This window comes from Monodelphis domestica, chromosome 4, assembly GCF_027887165.1.
Source record: "Monodelphis domestica isolate mMonDom1 chromosome 4, mMonDom1.pri, whole genome shotgun sequence".
Taxonomy (NCBI): Eukaryota; Metazoa; Chordata; class Mammalia; order Didelphimorphia; family Didelphidae; genus Monodelphis; species Monodelphis domestica.
This window is the reverse complement of record NC_077230.1, coordinates 168,788,160-168,810,857: the sequence shown is the minus strand read 5'-3', so window position 1 is coordinate 168,810,857 and position 22,698 is coordinate 168,788,160. Positions and strand designations below refer to the sequence as shown.

At 36.5% G+C, this 22,698-nt stretch overlaps 1 protein-coding gene across 1 annotated transcript in view; it reads left to right on the top strand.

Moving 5' to 3' along the window:
• The window catches only part of IFIH1 (interferon induced with helicase C domain 1), a 99,933-nt gene that overhangs the window by 33,496 nt on the left and 43,739 nt on the right, over positions 1-22,698 (top strand). The window contains exon 4 of the mRNA XM_007494271.3: positions 22,474-22,578. Within this exon, the coding sequence (XP_007494333.2) occupies positions 22,474-22,578 (105 nt within the window). The remainder of the gene's footprint in view (positions 1-22,473; positions 22,579-22,698) is intronic.

The window sequence follows — 22,698 nt, the reverse complement described above, 5'->3', positions numbered from 1 at the left end:
AAAAGAGGTAACCAGGAGGTTATGTGACTTTAGGAGACAAGTCTGCATCATGTTCCTGATCTACCTGTTTAGCAACCATATAAAAAAAATTAGATTGACCAACTTTTTGATGAAGCCATGTTGGTGCTTAGTCATCATTGCCTCTTTTTCTAAATGCTCATAAACTATACCTCTAATAATTCATTCTGAAATAATCCAGTGAATTAATATCGAGCTCACCAGCATATTTTTTTCAAATTTCACCATCTTCCCTTTTTAAAAAGAAATTAGGCCAGAATTTTCCATCTCTAGCCTTGCAGTACCTTTCTTATTCGTCTTGGTTTTTCAAAGATTTCTGAACAGTGGCTCAGAAATAATACCTACCAATTTTTCATTTCATGAGTAATCTGAGGATATCATCTAATCCAGAATGAGTACAGCATCTTGGGGGTGTTTAATTTGATTCCAATTATATTTACAAGACAAAGGTAAATGCTGGCTTTTTCTACAGCAGATGCAAAGATTGACTACTTATTAGTGTTTTCATGTAGGACAACTAAGTAGCCCAGTGAGTAGAGTGCCAGACTTGGAGTCAGAAATACTTATCATTATGAGTTCAAATCTGGCCTCAGACCCTTGATAACTGTGTGATTCTGGGCAAGTCACTTAACCTTGTTTACCTCAGTTCCTCATCTGTGAAATGAGCTAGAGAAAGAAATGGCAAACCACTCCATATCTTTGCCAAGAAAACTTCCAATGGAGGCACAAAGAGTTAGTCGTGACCGAAACAACCAAACCAAAGTGTGTTTGGTTCATTTGTCTTGTCATTTAGCACTGCTGTTCCAGCGCCTATTCCATGGGGGAAAAGAAGAACATATGAACACACTCAGAAAACCCAAACCCTATAAGGAACTGACAATATTTTTGTTGGTTTTTTTTTTACAATACTAAAGTTTTATAGTGCCAAATTTACTTAAAATAAACAGGCCCTTGGTGGTAGTTGGCAAACCTTTTTCATAGAGATTTTTGTTGAAACAGTTTGCTTCAGAAAGTTTTGCTTTTATAAAAGTTCTTAGAATTAGACAGTCAGGAGTAATAATAATCTCTTATATAATTCTTAAAGGTTTACAAAGCTCTTTCCCCACAACACACATGGGAAGTAGGTAGGGCAGATATTATTACCTTTATTTTCCAGATAAGGAAACAGGCTTTGAGAAATTGACTGACTTACTCCTAGATACACAATTAATTAGTGGCAGAGTCTGGATTATAATCCATGTCTCAAATCCAAGCCCCACTACCCGGTACGCAAAATCTAGATCTTTACCACACATTGCTGCATGCTTATTGCCTTAGGTATTTTCTCAATACTGAATAAGCCTCATTTTGGATTCTAATGTATTTTATGAAGATTTCACGAACAGTAAAAGCAAAGTAGCATGAAAAAAACTTGTTACTCAAGCTGCACCCATTCTGTAAGTAGACAGAAGACCTCAGTTTTTAGAATCATCAATCTGGCATATTTACATGTGCTAAATTCACTTGCAGAAAGACAAAACTGGGGTTGGCAAATTTTTTTAAATGACCTGCAATTTCAGATTTAGGACTATCTAATATTTGGTTTTCAATCCATTTTTAATCTTAATGCATACTTATCTTTATAAATTCATTATTCAAGAAAGATTTGAGTGCCTAATACATGTAAAGTATTGTGCTAGTGAATTAAAATGGTATTTATAATTCACAGAAAGTATAAATGTGAACCATTATTTGGAATTTTAATACAAAGGTTAGTAACTTGATTCCAAAGAAAAATCTAATGATTTTTCAATAAATATTTATTAAAGGCCTACTGGGTGCCAGACACTGCTAAATTCTAGGGATACAAAGAAAAGGAAAAGAGCCCTGCCCTTAAGGAGATCACAGTTTAATAGGGAAGCACCCATGCAAACAGCTCTGAATAAATAAGCTATATATGGGAAATGTTGGAAATAATCTACAGAGGGAAGGCACTAGAATTAAGGAGGAATCAGAAAAGTTCTGCAGAAGTGGTGGTGGGGTTACTTGGTTTGAAGCCATTGACGCTAGGGGCTGGAGATGAAGAGGAGGAATATTCTGGGCATAGAGGAGGGCCAGTGAACATGCTGGAATCAGGAGATGGAGTAGCTTATTTGAGGAACATCAAGGAAGCCACAGTCACCAGATCACCAATTATGTGGGAGAACTAAAATGTGAAAAGACTGAAAAGGCCAGAAGGGGCCAAGTTATAAAGAACCTTAAAAGCCAAACAGAGGATCTCATGTTTGATTCTGGAGGTGATAGGGAGTCACTGGAGTTTACTGAGGAGGAGAAGGATGTGGTCCGATGTGTGCTTTGGGAAGATTTCTTTGACAGCTAAGTGGAGCATGAACTGGAACAGGGAGAGACCAGAGGCAATAGCCCAGGCTGGAGGTGATGAGGGCCTGTAATAGAGTGGTGGCAGTGTGAGAGGAGACAAGGGCATATATTGAAGAGATATTGCAAAGTTGAAATCGACAGGCTTTGGCAACAGATTGGATGTGAGGGATGAGAGAAAGTGAGGATAGAGGATGCCCTACGAGTTGTGAGCCTTAAGGAATGGATGATGATGGTGCCATTAATAGCAAGAAGAATATTAGGAGGAGAGGAGGAAAGGGAGAGTTTGGTGGAGAAAGAAGATGAGGATGAGCCCAGTATTGGACATGTTTGGTTGGAAATATGGAAAATGCTCTATTGGAAACCCATTTCAAGATGTCCATTTAGAGATGTGAGTCTGGAGCTCCCAAGAAAGGTGAAGGTATATGTTGGAATTTTCCCCCCACATAACTTATCTAGAGAATCCAGTGTTTTTTAAAAAGCGAAGTGAACTTTCCCCCTTCAGAAATAGTTGAAAATACACAAGTAATGATATATTTCTTTTTTTAAATTCCTGGTCACCTGTAGAAGAGACTCAAGGATAACCCATCTATAAGCTCTATTTATGCTGCTAGTAAACGTTTACAACTGACATTCATCTAGTGCTGTACAGATTGAAACATAGCTTACCTATGTCATTTCATTTAAGCTTTTTAACAGCCCTGTAAGGAAAGTAATAAAGTAATAAAGATATGATTATATCTAGTTTACATTTAAGAACACTGAAACGCAAAAAAAGTTACATTTACCCATGAAAGTTGAGATTTGAACCTAGGTCTTATTGACTCCAAAGCCAGCTCTCTATAGTATACTACCTCTCCTGAAAGAAAAAAAAATTAAAATTAAAATTAAAGATTTATGGAGAATCTTCCTTATAATAATCCTGCGAGGTAGGTACTACAAGTACTACTTCTCCATTTTTTACAGGCTCAGATTAAGTGATTTACCTGTAGCCACACTTTATGTGTCAGAGGCAGATTCTGAATTTGAGCCTGTCTGATTCAGGTCTAGCCCCACTGTGCACTATGCCACACAAACTCTGTATTGGCAGAGAGGGCAGCTCTCTTCTTGATTATTTGAATACCATTTTCCTTAAATATATAGATAATAGATGATCATTTTTCAGTTCTGGGTTAGATATACAGATCCTAAATTTATTGAAACAAATGACTTTTTTTTTAATTTGGAAAACTTTAATGAATTAATTAATTTAGAATATTTTTCCAGGGTTACAAGATTCATGTTCTTTCCCTCTCCTCCCCCAATCCTCCTCCTGTAGCTGACATGCAATTCCACTGGGTTTTACATGTGCAAATGACTACTTTTTAAAATGTTATCCTTTGTGTGCTTTGCATTTGGAATGGTTAATATAGCTTATTAAAATAAGAGTGAAGTAAAGTTAATTAAAAATATGAATTTGGGTTTATAATTTTAAAATGTTTCACATTTACAAAATGACGCAAACCCCCCCTCCCCATCCACCCCATTTTTGTCACTGGATGTTATTTATGATTGCTTTAATTCTTGTTAGGAACAAATACCTTGCATTTTCCACCAGAGGGTGCTTTTGCATTTATAAAGACCCAAAGTGAAACTTCATCATAAGTCTTATAATGCAGCAGTGATAGAAAGTTAAGTTTTTGTATATGAAAATGTTATGTGTGAATGCCTAGTGCGCATGCATCTGAATACGTGTGTCTATTTTGATTTATATATTCTTTCACGTGAAGATTTTTAAATTCCACCCCAGCTAATGAGCTCACCAACCTGCTTGTTTTCAGACTTCACTACCTTCTTTTTCATATTTCCCCATATGTTCCATTCCTAAGGTTTATCTGGTGACATTATGTTCTGGGAGTTATTGTAGATATATTTTGCAAAGAGTAGATCGTGTTCTGTAGGAGGAGTTTAAAAATTGACCTTTATGGAAATACCTTCCCCCTCCCCCATCTGTTGTAGCATTTTCCCCTGCATTTTTTATATATCAAAAGTCCAATCTTGGGTCTGGTCTGTATTTATTTCTGGGTAAGTCTCCCCATCCCTTCCAAACCAAATTTCTTTTCTCATCCGGCCATATAAATCATCACCTAGTTTATCAGCCTCCTTTCTTCACCCCCCCCCCACCATTTACCCCCAAAATGTGGACAGCATGCTTCATGAACTGCCAAAAATAAAGAACAGCATTGAAGGGTAGCACCTTAGATTCCAGCAGCTGGTATCCTCTAGCTATCTAAGCCTCCTACACACTTAGTATATTATGACTTGTATTATAGTTATTTGTGTACCTGCCTTTTCCTTCTACCAGACTGTAAGCCCCTTGAGGTCAAATACTGCTGTTTTTCCATTTTTTTTATCTCAATTATCTAATACCGTACACTCACTGTACATGGAAGGCTCTCAAGAAATGGGAGTTGAATTGAATTCAGTTGAATTTTAATATGCTTCATATCCTACAGGAAAAGGTTAGTGTTTCATTTTAAAATTTTTATTTGGTGGCCAACTTTGAAATGATCAGCTTAGGAAGTGTAGCTTTAAAATTAAAGTTTTAAACTGCAGATTTTAAGGTAAAATTGGTGCAAGGAACCTCGCATCATTTGAATAATTGAATGCCAGATTGATGGGGATATGTTCCATAACTTTTCACATATTTTACTTTTTAATAATAGTTTGTAAGTAGAGGACTGCATTTCTCATTGGATCATAGAATTTATGGTAAAATATATTTAGAGCTGGAAGAGACTTTCTACATCATCCAGTCAAAACTCTTATTTTATAGATGAGAAAACTGAAACCCAGACAATTTAAGAGACTTACTTGCCTGAGATCACCCAGCTTTCAGGAATACTTGAAGAAAGATTTGAATCCAGATTCTCCCAGCCAGTTTTTAGAAGTTTAATCTCCCAGTACCTCTACTTAAAAAGTGGGGAATCCATTGGCCAAAGGAAAACTCATTCTTTCCTACCATGTAACCTCATTCCTGATGATTGCTCAGACTTTCCAAAAAAAGTCTTTTAATCTATCATATAGGCACAATATGTTGTGATAATAATTGATAATGAAATGAATCAATGAATGAGTGGGCTTGGGTCCTCCTCTTTTTCCTGTGTAGGATAGCCAATGGGACAAGTCATTTTTAATTCATTGGTGTGAGTGTTCATATTTTTTATGTCACAATTTAAATGTATAACAGCTATACAAAACACCACACTAATTCATAGTTACAAAAACAAAGATGGTTTTGCCCTAAAGGCACTAACCTCTCACTGAGACAATACAACATATTAAAAGATAAAAATATGTTTGAGAAGAACACTTAACAATTAAGGGAACAACAGAGGTGACATATGAGCCTTTAAGAAATCTAGTTATTCCAAGAAGTGTTGGTGAAGAATATAGCACATTCCAGTTCTTGGAAACAAATTATAATGGCAAGGAGGTTTATGATGGAGTACCCAGTGTTGGGAAAAGCAAGTAAGCCAGTTTGGCTGGGATATGGATTGGATGAAGGTGAATAACATGCAGTTGGGTTGGATTTAGTTTACTTCTTTTTGTGGCTCCTCATCTTCCTTCAGCTTCTTGACAAGGGTGTCTTCCAAAGCTCAGTTCAATGCTCTCTCTTTTTCTTTATTTATAGTGTTGCATGGTGATTTCACTCTATGTTTTGTTTCAGCTCTCAACTCTATGTGGATGACTCTCTTGACTCTTTATCTTTAGCCCTGGCTTTTTCTCTGAATCCTGAATATTTAGTTTCTTATTGAAAATTTTTCACTCATGCCCTGAAATCACCAATTTCCCATTCCCAAACCCAAATCTGTTTCTCCTTTTAACATTCCTTTTCCTCCAAGGAATCATATTCAGTTTCTTTTTTGTTTTCTCCAATTTCTCATACCCATTCCATCCAATATTCAAGGTCTGTGATTTTTACCCTCATAGAATCTTATATATCCATCCTTGTCTTTCTACTCATATTGTTTCCACTTTAGTTCAGGTCCTCATTATCTTTGTAAACAGTCCTTCAGCAACCATTTACTAAGTGCCTACTGTGTGCAAAGTATTATTTTAAGCACTGAGGTAGGTAACAAATGGTCTTGAATGGGGGATATGACACATACAAAGGTAAAAATTTTATATAATACACAAGTATGACTTGGATTAGAATATAAGAAGAGCACAGGACTGGTTACACAGGATGTAATACCAGAGGAAGAAATGATTATTTCTGTTGGTAGAGAGCTGGAAAGGATTCCTGAAAGAAACAAGAAATTGGGAATGAGCAAGTTTCCAACTAGCAGAGCATTCTAGGCAAAGGGAAGAGTATGAACAAAGGCACAGATATGGGAAATCTCTGAGCGAGTATATGGAACAGAATGCAGTATAATCTGGGTAGAGCATAGCACACTTGGAGGCAAAAGCATGAGATAAATTTGGATACACCAGGATTTAGGCTAGGAAGAATATCTTAGGCTGGATTTGGAAGCCATTGACAGGTTCTATAGTATGATTAGATATGACAGTGGTTTAAAGGCTACTTTAGAAGGAAGAGAATCTGGAGGCAAGGAGAACAGTTAAGCATGTAGGGAGTAATGAAAGGCTTGTACCTGGATTGAGAATTAAACTAAAATTGAGGATATAGATGAGAAAAATACTGTGGAATCCTAGATTGATAGGAATTCAAAACTAAATATAAGCAGGAGATGAAAGAGAAAGGCAACAATGCCTTTTGATCAATAACAATTGAGTGTATGGTAACATCTTCAAGTGGATTGATATTATTAGGAATCACTTATGAATATAGGATGACAAATGCTATTGTAAACACTGATTTTAAGTTGCTCTTTCCAGTACATAGCTGACAATGTGAGCAAGGAGCATGAGAGAGGGTATCCACAGACTGACCTCGTTTCCCATTTTTCATTTTTCCTATCACTCTCATCCATCTTACATCACTTCCAGAGTGTCATTTCTCTGCCTTAAAAAATAGAGATCTATGCTGACGTCTCTGGATGAAATAAAATCCAAACCCCTAGAGCAAATGGTATTCAAGAGCTATCACAATCTGGCTTCACCCTATTTATACACTCAGTGCCCCAGCTGAACTATTCACTTTCCCACCAACTCATCGTGCCCTCTTCTGCTTCACTGTTCTTCTCTTTAGACTTTGAGATTCTTGAGAGCAGGCTTTGGCTTTTACCTTTCTTTGGATCCCAGGCATTTAGCACACTGGCTCTTAATTGACTGAACCATTCCTGGGAAGTTCTTTCCTTTTTTCATCAGTAATATAATATGAGTGAGTTGTACTAGGTGATCTCCAGGGTCCTTTTCCATTCTTAATCAATTATTTGCTGATCCTTTTTAGTTCCTCCTCCCTTTACCTTCCATTTTTTTCCCCTTTGAAATACCATCAAGGTACAGCTCAGGTGGTCTCCATGTAATTTTCTCTAATGTATCAGTTAACAATGTTCTTTAACTCCTTAAACTTCTCATAAGATTTTGCACATCTCCTATGCACTTAACACATACTACTTTGTACTTGTAATTATTTTTATTTCCCCATCATCTCCTCTACTTGAGTTTTCTTCATCTTTGATTCAACCCTGGGGCCTAACACAGGGACTTACTAGTAGTGCATACTTGATAATTTTTTTTAATTGAATTAGATCCAGGAGAGAATGTGGGAGGTGGGTGGAGGAGGCTTTTCTCCCTTCTGCACTCAGGGAACACATGTTCCCTAGAATAGAGGGGAAAAATGTAAAAGACCAAAGTGTGTATGTGTGTGTGTGTATGTGTGTGTGTAGGTACATATACATATCCTCTAAAAATGTAAGCTTATTTTTTTTCAGAAAAATCAGGAATTTTAAAAAAGGAATTTTTATATCAATAAAAAATGGTCAGATTTCACCTATGCCAATGTAGGACAAAGGGGTAACTCTTGTGCTTGTGGTTCCAGCCTCAGGTATGAGGAGTCTAGCCCAAATAGTAAATGACATCAGTATGGAGATGGATGTATGGTCAGGGAGGGTAGTGCCTCAAAAGAACAAGAATAAACAACTATCAGAGTATGATGGGGAGTCAAGTTTCCCAAAGGGATAGAAATTAAATTATTTTACGGCTGTGGTTCAGCACTAGAGCCTAAAATGGATTTGAAGCCTTAGTTCATCTTATTGTAGCACTCCTAGAGATTGACTACATGCTACATTTATTTCTTTAATAATGCAAACTTGTGCTCTGGGAAAGGGGGATTGTGGAAGTAAGGAAGAGACTGGAGAAAGGGAAGGAGGAAAGAAAGAAAAGATCCAGGGGGGATTTCTTGTAAATAACAGGATGTGCTGATCCGGGAAACTGGGGGAGAAATACACTGGCAGGCACAACAGAAAGACGAAATTTGAGAATGTCTTGCTTAATCCACTGTATCTGGTCTTTATTATTAGAATAGAAATATAAAATATGTAGTACAAGATTATCACTTTATCGTCATTTTATGTTTTTCCAGCAGAGGGCACACCTCACATTGGGATAAATTTAAAATTAATTTATGCCAGAAAGTGTGTGTGTGTGTGTGTGTGTGTGTGTGTGTGTATGCGTGTGTGTGTGTGTGTGTTACCTTTGGCATATAAAAACTTTCTATATACTACACTGCATTTTACTTTTGGTCTCTAATTGGCTTAATATACCAGTATGATATTTTAAGCTATTACTAAATCACACATTGAATTTGTCAGTTGTCATTTAATGTGTGTTTTTACCACTATAAACTGATGAGATTGATTTGTGTGTATGGCTTGTAGAACGAGTCTCATTACTTTATAGCCATGCCACATATGTGTGACATAGTGTATTATTTTTATAAAGTGAAAAAGTCTCATCAACATTCTTATTAAGTTTAATTTCTTTTATTTCAGTAGACTGAGAGGCAGCATGGAGTAGTTGAAAGTAAAAGTTGATCTCAGAATCTAGTCTAGGTTCAGTTTCGAACATTACTGACTCTGTGATCCCAGGCATGTCACTGTGTTCTTGCAGACAACTTGATAATAAATAAAATAATAAATAAAATTGATAAAGAATAAAAAACCAAAAGATTAAAAAATTTAAAGGGGGTAAAGATTTGTATTTTCTGATTTGTACTGGTAGGAAGAGTCCCTTCAACAATGAAGTAACAAGTTTGGGTTTAAAAAAAAATCTAATATGACATGACCTGCTTGGCTATATTTTTTGAAATTAATATAAAGAAAGTGATGCTATTTTCTAGCCTGTTCATATATTACTCTAAAATTACTCTTGCTTCCCAGGAGAAACTGTACTTAGACTAATGATGAAGCTATTTTTCTATTCAATAACACATCTATCTAAAAATGTATAAAAGAACTTTGAAAATGGATTCTGTTTCTTGCCAAGCAGTTTTTCCCCAATTTTTTTCTTAATGAATAATGTAAAACCGTGCTTTGTAATCCATGATCATTTAGCAAGAAAGAAACTTTGGTCAATAAAAAAAGGAAGAAAATTATTGGGGTGACCCAAAATTTAACTATTTCTTCAATAAAACCATTTGGGGAGGAGGTTGAAAACCATATTAACAACCAATTTCAAAATGTCAATAGGTAACCACTATACTATGAAATAAGCCAGTTAAAAAGGGTAACTTTTTGATGTTGTTTTTCATTCTATCTACATGTTTTTATCCATTAGGAATTAGTTATTATTCTAAAATATTTGAAAACTTGAAAGATATAAAGCATATGAAGCATGTTCTTTTGGTTTTTAAATTTTATTTATTTGTTTGTTACATTTAAACGTCTAGTTAACTCCCTTTCTCCTCCATTAGAGAAGGCATTATTTGGTTTAAAAAAAAAAAGATTTATGTCTATATAAAACTATGTCTTGTTTTTGTTTATCAGTTTTTCCCTGATGGTGGACATACACAAGTCATTCTTCAAACAATATTTCTGTTGCTATATATAATGTTCTCTAGGTTCTGCTTGTTTCCACTCTTCATGATTTTATGTGTCTTTCTGTGTTTTTCCAAAATTAACCTTTTCGTCATTTCTTATAGCACAGTGGTATTCCGTCATAATAGCCACTCCCTAATTGATGGTCATCCCTTAAATTTCCAGTTCTTTGCCACCTTAAAGAGAGCTGCTATAAATAATTTAGAACATATAGGTTCTTTTCCTTTTCCCCTGATTGCTTTAAGAAATAAATCTAATAGAGATATTGCTGGGTCAAAAGGTATACATAGTTTTATAACTCTTTGAGCATAATTCCAAGTTGCTCCAACTGAATGTTGTTCCATCAACAGTATATTAATGTCTCCATTTTTCTATATCCCTTTTAACATTTGTCATTGTGGCTTTTTATCATTTTAGCCAGTCTGATAGGTGTGAGATGATATCTCAGAGCTGTTTTGATTTGCATCTCTTTATTCTCTATTTCTAAAAGAAAGATATTCTTTTGAAAGATAGTGTCTCAGTATCGTAGTTTTAAAACTAGACAGACTGACTGAATTTTGATACTAAGTAGGAATTTATAAGGCCTTTGGCTAGTTCCCTTATTTTTAACCTGATAGTATTAGACAAATGCAGGAGGGAAAGAACTAGGAAATGAACCGTTAGGTACTATAGTAAATATGAAATCTTTAATTTCATTATTAAATTCTTTTATACTATATATATTTCTGTGAATATTAGAATATAAAAGACTTCAATTCTGCAGAAGCAAAAATCTTACTTATAAATTAGTATTAGGTTAAAAAAAGGAATTGATGTATACTCGTGATAGTGAATAAAAAAAAAACTGTACAAATGGATGTTCACAGGAATAGAGAGAGAAGAATAAAGAATTGATATTTTCCTTTTTCTTTGAGAGAGAACTTTTAGAGAAGAACTTAAAACTGAAAATTTAAGTGATTAATCCTGTCAGGATGGAATCAACATCAATTTCATATCTGAATGGATTTTAATTTTTGTCACATTTCTTGAAATGACTTTTTTTGATTTTACAGACAATATTGTCAAACCTATTGGGAAATGTTTCAGATTAAGTGGACAATCTGTAGGTGTACCTTATGTGCTATATTTTTGAAGCAGTTCAAATCCCTCAGGATTAGGAGTATAAAAATTTTGCATGATATAAGGCATGTGCTTTAAATTTGCAGATGATGCTAAGGGGGAAAGGATGACGTATGGCATAACAGAGTCAGAATGGCTAGTGTATTGGGTTGAATCTAGTAAGATGAAATTCATTAGATACAATGTAAAGTCTTATATTTGGGTTTTAAAAATTCATTTCATATATAAGGGATAGGGGAAGTATGGCTAGATGACAATTTTTAAAAGATCTAGGAGTTTTGTAGTCTGCAAACTCAAAATCAATCAGCAGTATGATGTGGCTACGTGTGTAAGTACATACCACGTGTGCACAGACATAGTATAGTAACGTGTATGATGTGTAGCACATATTGTTTACAAATATCGATTATGTGCATCCTATACATAACATATGTAGAATGTACATAATATATATGTTGTATGTAAATATATAGCTATATTGTATATTTATGTGCATATATGTATCCCAGTAGGTATGTATGTATGAAATCTTAGACCACATTAAGGGAGGCATAATATCCAGAAATAAGGAGGTGATAGTCCTAACTTCTGTCCTATTTATACCATATCTAGAATCTTGTATTTGGTTTTGTGTACCACAATTTTAGGACCCTGATCAGGTCATAGGAGGGCAGCCTAGATGCTGAAGGTCCTTGAGTATATGTCATAGGAGGAAGGAACTGGGGATGTTTAGCATAAAGAAGGGGAGATTTCAGAGGAACGGAAGTTGTCTTCAAATATTTGAAGGGTTATAATGTAGAAAGGAATTAGACTTATTCTGCTTGGCCCTAGAGGGCAAAATGAAAAGCAGTGGGAAAAATAGCAGAAGGCAGATTTAGGCTAGAAAAACTTCCCAGCTATTTGGAACTGTCCAGAAGTGGATAAATGTCTCGGGAGATTATGAGTTCTTCAAAGGATTGATCTTGGTTTGTTGGAGATACTGTATAAAGAATTCTTGTTCAGATACAGGTTGGATTAAATATCTTCTGGTGTTTTTTTCCAACTCTGCCATTCTGCAATTCTATAAAGGAGCCATAACTATTTAAACTGATTTCTTTTCTGTTTTTATAGAAAGTACATTGTCAGGGGAGGCCTGGGTTTGAATCCTGTGTCTGACAATGACTTGTTATATAATATTACCTTCTCTGAATCTCAGTTTCCTCACTTTTATAATGGGAGTAATAATACTTCAAATACCTTTCTGAAAAGGTTATGGTAAGATTTTAAGTGATATATATATATATATATATATATCACCCTTAATGTTTTAAATGTTGTATGACAGTTATACTGTTAGCCTTAGAATCAATCAGAAGTCAAGGGGGGAAACACTTAAGTAAATTCTATCAAAGAAAAATAGTTGGAAACAGAGGGATACAGTTAGTGTCCTGAGTTTTCTACAAAGTCTATTTTTAAAAGTATTAAGATTTAACTCTTCCATCAAAATGCAATTTAAGTCCTTCCTCTTTAATAATAATAATAATAATAACAACAACAACAACTTTTATATAGAGCTTTAAAGTAAGCTCAAGAAGGTTCTCCCTCCACCCTAGGTTCCAAGGAAACCTTTGAAGGGTAATGGGGTTCATTCTAAAAGTCAACCCAAGCCTTCATTCTGCTATATTACCTTCATTATCATTCACCATTGGTTACTGCCCCAATACTGGCTAGTTGATATCTCCTTGATAGATTTGCTAAGCAATTAACATCAATTAACATTTACAAAAGGACATTTACTGAAAATAAATAGCAAGAACCCAAGGACAAAACCATGTCCCCAAAACCACTCTTCCGTGCCCCTCAATCATTTGGGAGACTGGAATTAAACTTTATGTTATTAGTACAAAAGAATCAGCAAGTTGCTCCCAAATGTAGCATAACTGGTGGATGGTGTCACCTCCTTATGATGAGACATGGCATCTCAGATGCCTGATTGTTCTGCCATTGGGCTAGGTCAAGCAGTGTGGGTTTCATGGTTCCACTGGTTCAACAGACTCAACTGCTGGGAAATTCATATGGACCTCAGTGTCTGCCTCTCTCTGGTGGCCTGCCTACTTTTCCAAGCTCATAAGCTTGTAGCCTAGTCCAATCTATTTCCAACACTCATTCATCTAATAGCAAGAAAGAACAAAACACAGCAGAGACAGAAAAAAAAACCCATGTCAGTACTCATGGCTTCCTGACAGTTGAGTAGGGAGAGTACATGACTGGAATGGCCTCTCTCTTCTTATGGTAGTCCTTACATTATTCTCCTCCAGGATGAGATCAAATAAGCTGGTTAATTCCTTTTGTATGGTCATTCAGTTCCAGTTGATCAGCTAATTAAAAGGCTTTTCTTCATCCCTCAGGCTGCAGCCAGGAAGCAGTCACAGAATATCAGTTTGGAGCTGTTGGTGAGGCTTGTCTAACTCTTCATGACCTTATTTGGGGTTTTCTTGGCAAAGACACTTTAGTGGTTTGCCATTTCTGTCTTCAGCTCATTTTATAGATGAGGAAACTTAGGCAAATTGCTTTAAGTGACATATCCAGGGTCACACAGTTAGTGTCTGAAACCAGATGTGAACTCAGGAAGACGAATCTTCATGACTCCAAGTCCAGTGCTGTATCCTCTGTGCCACCTATCTGCCCACAGAATTCCTGTGCATTTTCCAAAGTGGAGAGTCAAAACCTTTGATCCCACATCAAGCAGCCATTTGATTTGTCATCAGATGGATCTGACTGCTTGTGCTGGAAGGAGTGGGCTTTCATTGGGTCCACAAATTTGATTTTGTGTATGCACACATATAGCATGTATTTATACTGGTGCATGTCTTACCTAATTCAAACGTGATCTTCTTGAGGGCTAGGACTATTTACTTTTGTCTTTGTATCCCCAGTATGGGTGATCATAGTGCAGTGACTGTACACAGTATATGCTTATTCATTGATGAATTGATTCATTCATTTCAACAAGAATTTATTAAATCGCAACTATGTTCCAGTCACTGTGCTATGTGTGGAGATACCAGGACAGAAACAAAAATAGTCTCTTCTCTCAAGGAGGAGGGAGAAGACATAGGGAGAAACATGAACACAGATATAAAGCAAAGCCCAAGTAGTGTGTGTGTGTGTGTGTGTGTGTGTGTGTGTGTGTGTGTGATCGGCAATTGATGAGCTCAGGATAGTCAATGACTAGGACGTAGCATTTGATTTGAGTCTTGAAGGAAGCTGGGGATTATGAAGGGCAGAGATGAGTAGTAACTGAACTCCACGCTTGGGGGACTTATTCAAAGATGCGGATAGGGGAGCTAGAATGATGTGTTTGGGGAATAAAAAATAGGCCAATTTGGATGAAATGTAGAGAATGTAGACAATAATATGCAATAGTCCTGGAAATGTAGGCTGGGACCAGATTTCAAAGGACTTTAATGCCAAACAGAGTAGTGCCTATTATATTTTAGAGGCCAAATAGAGTCATTGGAGTTTCTTGCATTAGAAATACTGAATTGTTCACTGTGATAGGCCTTCCCTGAAATGTGCTGGTGGCTCTGAGAGTGGAAACAATAGGACAGATATAAAGATATAGGATTCATAGGCATAAAGACAATATTTGAACCAATGGGAGTTGATATGATCACCCAGAGAATGTAGGGAAAGAAGAGAAAAGGGCCCAGGATGGAACCATATCCAAGAAAAGGAAGGTTGGAAGAGAACATAGCCCCTTATGTTCTAGGCACTGTGTTAAACACTTTACAAAACTTACCTAGTCTGATCCTCACAACCATCATTGGAGATAGGAACTATTATCACTACCATTTTACAGTTGAGAAAACAGACAGGCTAAATGACCCACTCAAGGTCTCTCTGTCAGGTGATATTTGAGCTCAATCTTCCTGTCTCCTCTAGGCCCAGTGCTTTGTCTAGTGTGTTACCTAATTGCCCCAAGGAAGGAGACACAAATGGGGATCTAGCAAAAGAAACAGGGAAGGAGCTGCCAAGAGAATAAAAGAACAAGAAAGGAACCAGTGTCACAAAAATCCAGAGAAGAGAGACGACTGAAAAAAGGAGGGATGAGCAAGAGTGTCCAAAGTTGTAAAGAGGTTAAGAAGGATTAGGACTTAGAAGAAGAGAGCAGATCAGGTCCCACATCACAACTACCTAGCTATCAAAGATAACAAAAGAGGAAAATGATAAATGTTGGAGGGGATGTGGGGAAATGGGTACATTAGTACATTGTTAGGGGAGCTTTGAAATGGTTCTGCCATTTTTGAAATCAACTTGGAACAATGTCCAGAAAGTTGCCAAACTGTGCATACCCTTTGACCCCAAAATGCTAGACCTATATTCCAAAGATACCAAATAGAGGTTAAAAATATCTGTAGGTTTAAAAAATATATTTATAGGAGCTTTTTTTCATAATAGCTCCAATCTGGAACCTAAGGGATTGTATGCATGATATTTATTGAGTATTATTATGAGTATATATTATGAGATATTTATTGAGGTATTAGTTTTGTTTTCTTTTTAATTTGATCATGTGAGCTGGGATTAATAATAAGAAAAGATACACTAAAATACTTATGTAAAAAATGAAAAATTTTTAAATTAAGATAATTGGTCACCTTAAAGAAAGCAGTTTTGGGGTCTAAAGCAAGGTTGAAGAGGGATAAGAAATGAGAGGAGAGGAAGTGTAGACAAAAAAGTATATACAGATTTTCAGTGAAAGGAAGGAGAGATAAAGGACAAATGTCTCCACCAATCAATCAATCAACAGTTTAAGTGCTTACTGTATGCCAAGAGTTCTGCCAAGATCTGAGGATAACAAGCCACTGCCTTAGGAAGTTTACATTCTGATGAGGGAAATAACATTAACATATACTTATATGTGTATATACATACTACATAAAAGGAGTGGAAGGGAGTGCACTAATAGCTGATGGGATCAGAAAAGGCTTCATGTTTATGGTGATGCCTGAGCTGAGACTTGAAAGAAACCAAGAATTCCAAGAGGTGGAGAATAAAAATGAGAGACATTCTAGATTCAGGGCACAATCAGTACAAAGGCATGGAATTCAGACAGTAAGAGTAGGTCTCAGAATACTACAAGGAGAATAATGTGTAAGAAGACAAGAATAGTAAGAAAAGGTCAGGATGTAGAAAGATTTTTTTAATGTCAAAGAGTAGAGTTTCTGTTTGATTTTGGTGGCATCATAAAGCCACCAGAATTTATTAAACAGGGGCAAAAGGATCAGACTTGAATTTTGGAAAAAACACTTTGGTGTTAGGATTGAAATTCTCTAGAGCATGTATCTTAATGTATACTTATTTATGAAATAAGCTAAACGAGCGGGTCAGAGAAAGAAAAGGAACCAGCTACATGTGGTCAGCTGTTTCTTTCACAAGCCTCCTTTCCTAGCCAGAGCTCCCTCAAAAGCTTGCCCTCTCCTCACCATCTTCCCTGAGCTCAACTACATGCTCCCATTACAGATGATCCTCCTCTCACCGTGGTTCTGGTAAAAAAGAGCCAGCTGCATCATGCTCTCCTAACCCCCTCCTCTCTCCCTGGGGCTAGGCAAAAGCAACCTATTTCCTTTCTGGACCCAAACTTGTGTTTTCAGTGATGTCACTTTCCTGAGTCCTCCTGACTTGGCGGTCTCTGATCAGAGGTTCATCTTCCTGATGTCTAGAGTCCTGTGGAACAAGAGACAAGCATCCTCTGAGTGCCAGGGAGGCATCCTCCCAGAGGGTGCATGTGTCCCCCTTACACAGCTAAACCCCAGACTGTGTGCTTAACTCAGAGAGAGGGGTTGAATGGCAACCTCCAAAGAATGGGGGTTCAGGATAGTGTTAAGTTCTCACAGTGGTGATAAGGAAGATAGACTAGAACCTGGAGAAACTTAAGGTAGGGAGACCATTAGGAGGCTATTGTAATAATCCAGGTGAGAAGTAAAACAAACTAGGGTGGTGGCTGTATGGAGAGGAGAGGACACGTGCAAGAAATGTTGTAGAGATGGAAATGTCAAGATTTGGCAACAGTTTGGATATGTGGGGGACTGAGAGTAAGGAGCCTAGGACATAGACTGGGACACTAGAAGAATAGTAATGGGAAAATTCAGAAGCAAGGTAAATTGGGGGCATGCTTCTGTTTTAGACTATTGAGTCTGAGATGTCTACAGAACATCTATTTCAAAATATCTCATTCAATAGGAGAGCTATTTTGATGAGAGAGATGAGGATTGGATATAGATAGATAGATAGATAGATAGATAGATAGATAGATAGATAGATATATCCTAGGTAGTGTTACAGACAAAGGAGTGGTTGCCATAAACTGTGACTGCGAAAATATGGGTGTAAGACTTTGAATTGCCAAAACTGCAAAGATAAATTTTTAGTGTCTTGATTTTATATTAAAAATAAAGTAGTCGCCATGGGAAAAATTCCCAAATATGAAATACCCAAGTCAGCTGGGTTTTATGGAGATTTTAATTAATACAAATTAAGGAATTAAGGAAAGGGAGAGAGAGAGAGAGAGAGAGAGAGAGAGTAAGAGGAAATAGGGCCTGGCCTAGGCCTTTCTCCTTAAGAGAGAAAACTAAGTCAATCTTTAATCACTCACAACAAGATCCTTCCAAGCAAAACTCTAGTGTTCAGAGAGACCCTCCAGTCACAGTAGACATAGTATATGCATGTTTATATGTTTTATATATAGTATATGTGTTTATATATTATGTATCTATAGACATAGTATATATGTGTTTATATATTACATATACACATATGTGTTTATATATTATGTATGCATAGTATATGTGTATTTATATATTATATATACACAGATAGTATGTGCTTATTATATATACATATAGTATGTGTTTGTAGATTATATATACATAGTATGTGTTTTATATATATATATACATATATATATAGTATGTGTGTTTATATACTATATAGGCACATAGTATATGTATGCTTATATATTATATACATAGTTGGTTGGTTGGTTGGTTGGTTGGTTGGTTGGTTGGTTGGTTGGTAGTAGTCTCTCGGTAACCGAGGATGACTATTGTCTTTGTGCGTTTTTGTGCACAAAGACACCTGTGCATGAAGATTTAAGTGGAAAAGTCGATGCACAGAGACAGTCCCACTCTCTCGGTGTTGAAAGCCTGGGTCCAGTGGCATGAAAAGTCGTTACGCCTGGAGACTTCCTCAGCTGCATTGGATGGCCGGGTTGTCTTTTGTGCTCCAACACGCCCTGAGCACTCCACAGTGCTTTGCTGCATCGCCATCTCAGCTGTTTAACCTTCTTGTTGGTTTCTTCCACCTGTTCCGCCGAAACAGTCTTCACATGCTGGGTGAGCAAAGCCCTAGTTCACCAGGGGTCGACGACGACCCTATGGCTACCCTCACAAGGTTTAGCCGGCTTGTCGAAGCCGTTGTTATATATTATATATACAGTATATGTGTCATATATTACATACACACATAGTATATTTGTGTATATATTATATATATATAGTATGTGTACTTATATATTACATCATGTAATACATTACATGATGTAATATATAAGCATAGACATACATTTAGTAACTGATGGGCCATAAACCAATTGGTGAGTTAAGGGGGGGGGGGTGTCTACTCCAAGAAAATAAAGACTTCCCATGGCAGAATAGGCAGAAGAGAATAATTTGTTCCATTGGCCATGAAGGTAACTATGGAATTTTACATGGAGAAGGGCTACATCTTTATTAGACATTAGAGCAAAGAAAGAAAATGGGTAATTATGCCAAGAGGTTTTTTTTTAAATGAAAAATAGGGGAGTAGAGAGAGTCCAGGAATAACCTCCTTCTCAGCTTTTGCAAGCTGTGGACTATGAAGCTGAGGGTTCCTCCTTACTGGGTGTGGCAACTTAGGCGAAATAATGATGAATGGGACACAGCTTTCTATTCAACCTGCAGCACAGGTTTCACAGGATAAACTGCTTCACCTTGGCTGAGGCTTGGCTTTATTTTATACCCTCATGATCACACATCTACTTGGCACACAATTTCATTCTCAACATACATGTTTCCATAGAACATAACAACAGATGTGAAGTCTAAGGAGATATTCAACAAAACATTGTTACTGAGAGCAGGGTCAGAGGGTAGAATCAACATGACACAGATTTGCCAGTTTTTATGCCTAGAAGAGGGTCCTATCTAAGTGGGTATATAAGAATCCTTAGGTTTAATTTTGTAAGTGGGATCTCCTGGTAATATTCTGGGGAGACAGAGTAGGACATCTGCACTAACCCTGCAAGTATGTTGCTCTCATCCTTTTTTTTCCCCGGGGCTAAGTAAGAATAATAATTATAGCAATTCCCATAATAAGGGGATGTTAATAAGGAACTTAGGGGTTTCAATGGGTTTCCATCCTTCCTGATGGTTGCTTTGCAGTCCCCAGTTTCCACATGTGACCATGTCAAACAGCGTGGTCTTTGATGGCTCCCGGCACTCCACAAAGTACTAGAGAGGTTCTTTGTTGGAAAAATGGGGAAAGGAAATGACGTAGAAATCTTTAGCAATGAAATGTTTGGAACAATGACAATGAGGGCTTAATTAAGGAAGTGTAAAATGATTGCATCTCTGTTATAGACCTCTAGCATAAACTAGATAATAGTTAATTTTTTTTGTGGTTAGCACTGTCCTGTGGCTTTTTCTGGTACCATGCTTCAGTAGCATGCACATAGGAGTGGAGAAAAAAGGTGGTGGGGGTTACATAGTATTGGGACTTTGTAGGGGAACCATTATGCTACAGTAGAAAAAGAACTCAAAGGATCTATGTTGAAATTCTGACTCAGTTCGTGTGACCATGAACAAGTCATTTTAGGCTCTGTTTCATGATCTACAAAATCTACAAAGTGATTAGACTAAAAGACTTTTAATATTCCTTCCAGTTATAAATCCATAATCTTTTATTAAGACATAAGTAGCAATTGGACTAGAGAAGAAAGGAATGTAAGTGAATTATTATGTGGTAAGTTTCATAAGGGCAGCAACTGTAATTTTTTAGCTCTTGGGTTTGCACATTGATAGTAAGCATTTAATAAATATTGATTTAAGTTGAATTAAACTCTCCTATTCCAAGTATTGGGTAAGTTCTTTTTAGCTTATGAAACTTGGTGAATTACAACCTAGTCCAATAAAATATGCATACCACGTCCCTTGAAAGCTAAAGGGAGCTGATAAGAATTTTATAGAAAAATTCTCTGCTAATATGCATATTGTTTAAGCATATTAGAACAACATAAATACACAAATGTGAAAATACTGTGCTTATCAGTTGTCACAGATTAGCTCCAAAACTCAGATTTGAAGGCTCCCTTATGATTGCAGGGGAAAACCTATACATCTCGCCGAGAGATTTTAAATATGGCACTTTGCAATTCCCAGAGGTACCTCTTGTTAGTAGCTCTGAGGAGAGTGTGGGATAGAGTTGTCAAGTAGGAGAATTTTATGGGCAGATGTACCAATGAGAGGAGTATGTTATTTAGTGGGAAAAAGGCAAGGAATAAAATCAAATAAGAAAAATACCTTTGAGTACTTCTTAATCTAGAAAAATTTTTAAATATGTTTTCTTGTTAATTTTTATCTTTTATTTTTGGCTAAATTTGCTTTTAGGGAATCAGAGGCATCATAATGACTAACTGGAAACAAAAATGATCTAATCTTCCAAAACTATGTGTAATAAAAAAATTTCCGGTGATGTTAAAATAACATGTGATTTCCAATTTTTATTGTCAAAATACAAGCATTTAAATTGATTGACTTCCACTTAATTCATTCAATAATTAATTATTAAATGGCCCAAGTCCTGGAGTATCAAAGGCAAAACCCAAAATAGTCCTTGCCCTCAAGGAACTTGGCTTCTATAAGGAAAGAAGAATGTGCAAAGATACTGAATACAGTTCACCTTCCAGGTCTCTACTGAATTCCTTGAAGATGCACACAGAGGAGAGCACTAACATGTGAGGATTTCATGAAAGACCTGCAAAGGGAGGTGGCATCTCAGCAGAGCCTTGAAGGAAGCCAGGGATTCTGTGATATTATTTGGATTTTAAGAGATTTTGACTATTGGTTCTGATCTTAACAATACCCTTCTATAGTGCTTGAAGAGAAATCCACAGAGGGGAAATATTTAGAGGGATAGTGAAAGAGTTTTTCAGAGTAATTTTTTTTGAGAACCTTAAAGGGGAAAATCAGAGTTGTTAAGGCAATGTTAATGAATCCTTTCATCTGCTCTTCATATGAATCATTACTCACTTAAGATTTAGCTTAATGCTAATAAAGGGCAAGGTTGAATTCTAACCTAATTCCTTCTTCTACTATGAATTTGACATCAACCTGTTTTCATACTTATCAGCGAAAAGCAAATGAAATTTCATTTTGGGGCTAAGTATGAAAACAGGTTGATCTCAAATTCATAGTCTAATTATAGTATTTTCATAATCAATCAGTATATTACTAGAGTTGCTTAATGTATTGCAAAATTTGCATGTATAGAATTCCGTGAGTTCCACACAGTCTTTTGGTAGATAAAATAATATCAAGTCCAGTTTTTTTTTTCCTTTTCAGGCATAACTTGCACAGATGGAAAAAGGAGCCCCAGTAAGTTCCAGTGCAATGATTGCATTCGACTGCATTCTATTTCCCCATGGGTACACTCTCACTATGCTATACTTGCTAAGAAACCAGTGTTTCATAGTTGATCATCAATGCTTGTTTCCCCATCCAGCAGCTGCTTGCCCATAGTAGTGAATTTTTTTAATGTAGCTAGCCAAAAGCTCTTACCTTACTTTATCAGCTTCTCCTTTGGGTGTGCCTTCACCACGCACACTGAACTGTATGTACTGTGTATTGTAGAGGTGTGCAGTTAAAAATACGTTTACGCTTGGAAATATTTTAAAAATATTTTAAAATGTTTTCCTTTGCAGAATCAGACACAAGTTTGGCAGAAGGAAGTGTCAGCTGCTTAGATGAAAGTCTTGGACATAACAGCAACATGGGCAGTGTTTCAGGCACCATGGGAAGTGATTCAGGTACCGTATAACTGTTGTGTAAACCTTAAAAAGTGTGAAATAAGACAACATATAGTAGGAAGAGTGGGGGCTGCTGCTTATACCCTACTTAGTGTATTTATGGAAGTTGAAACAATTCTT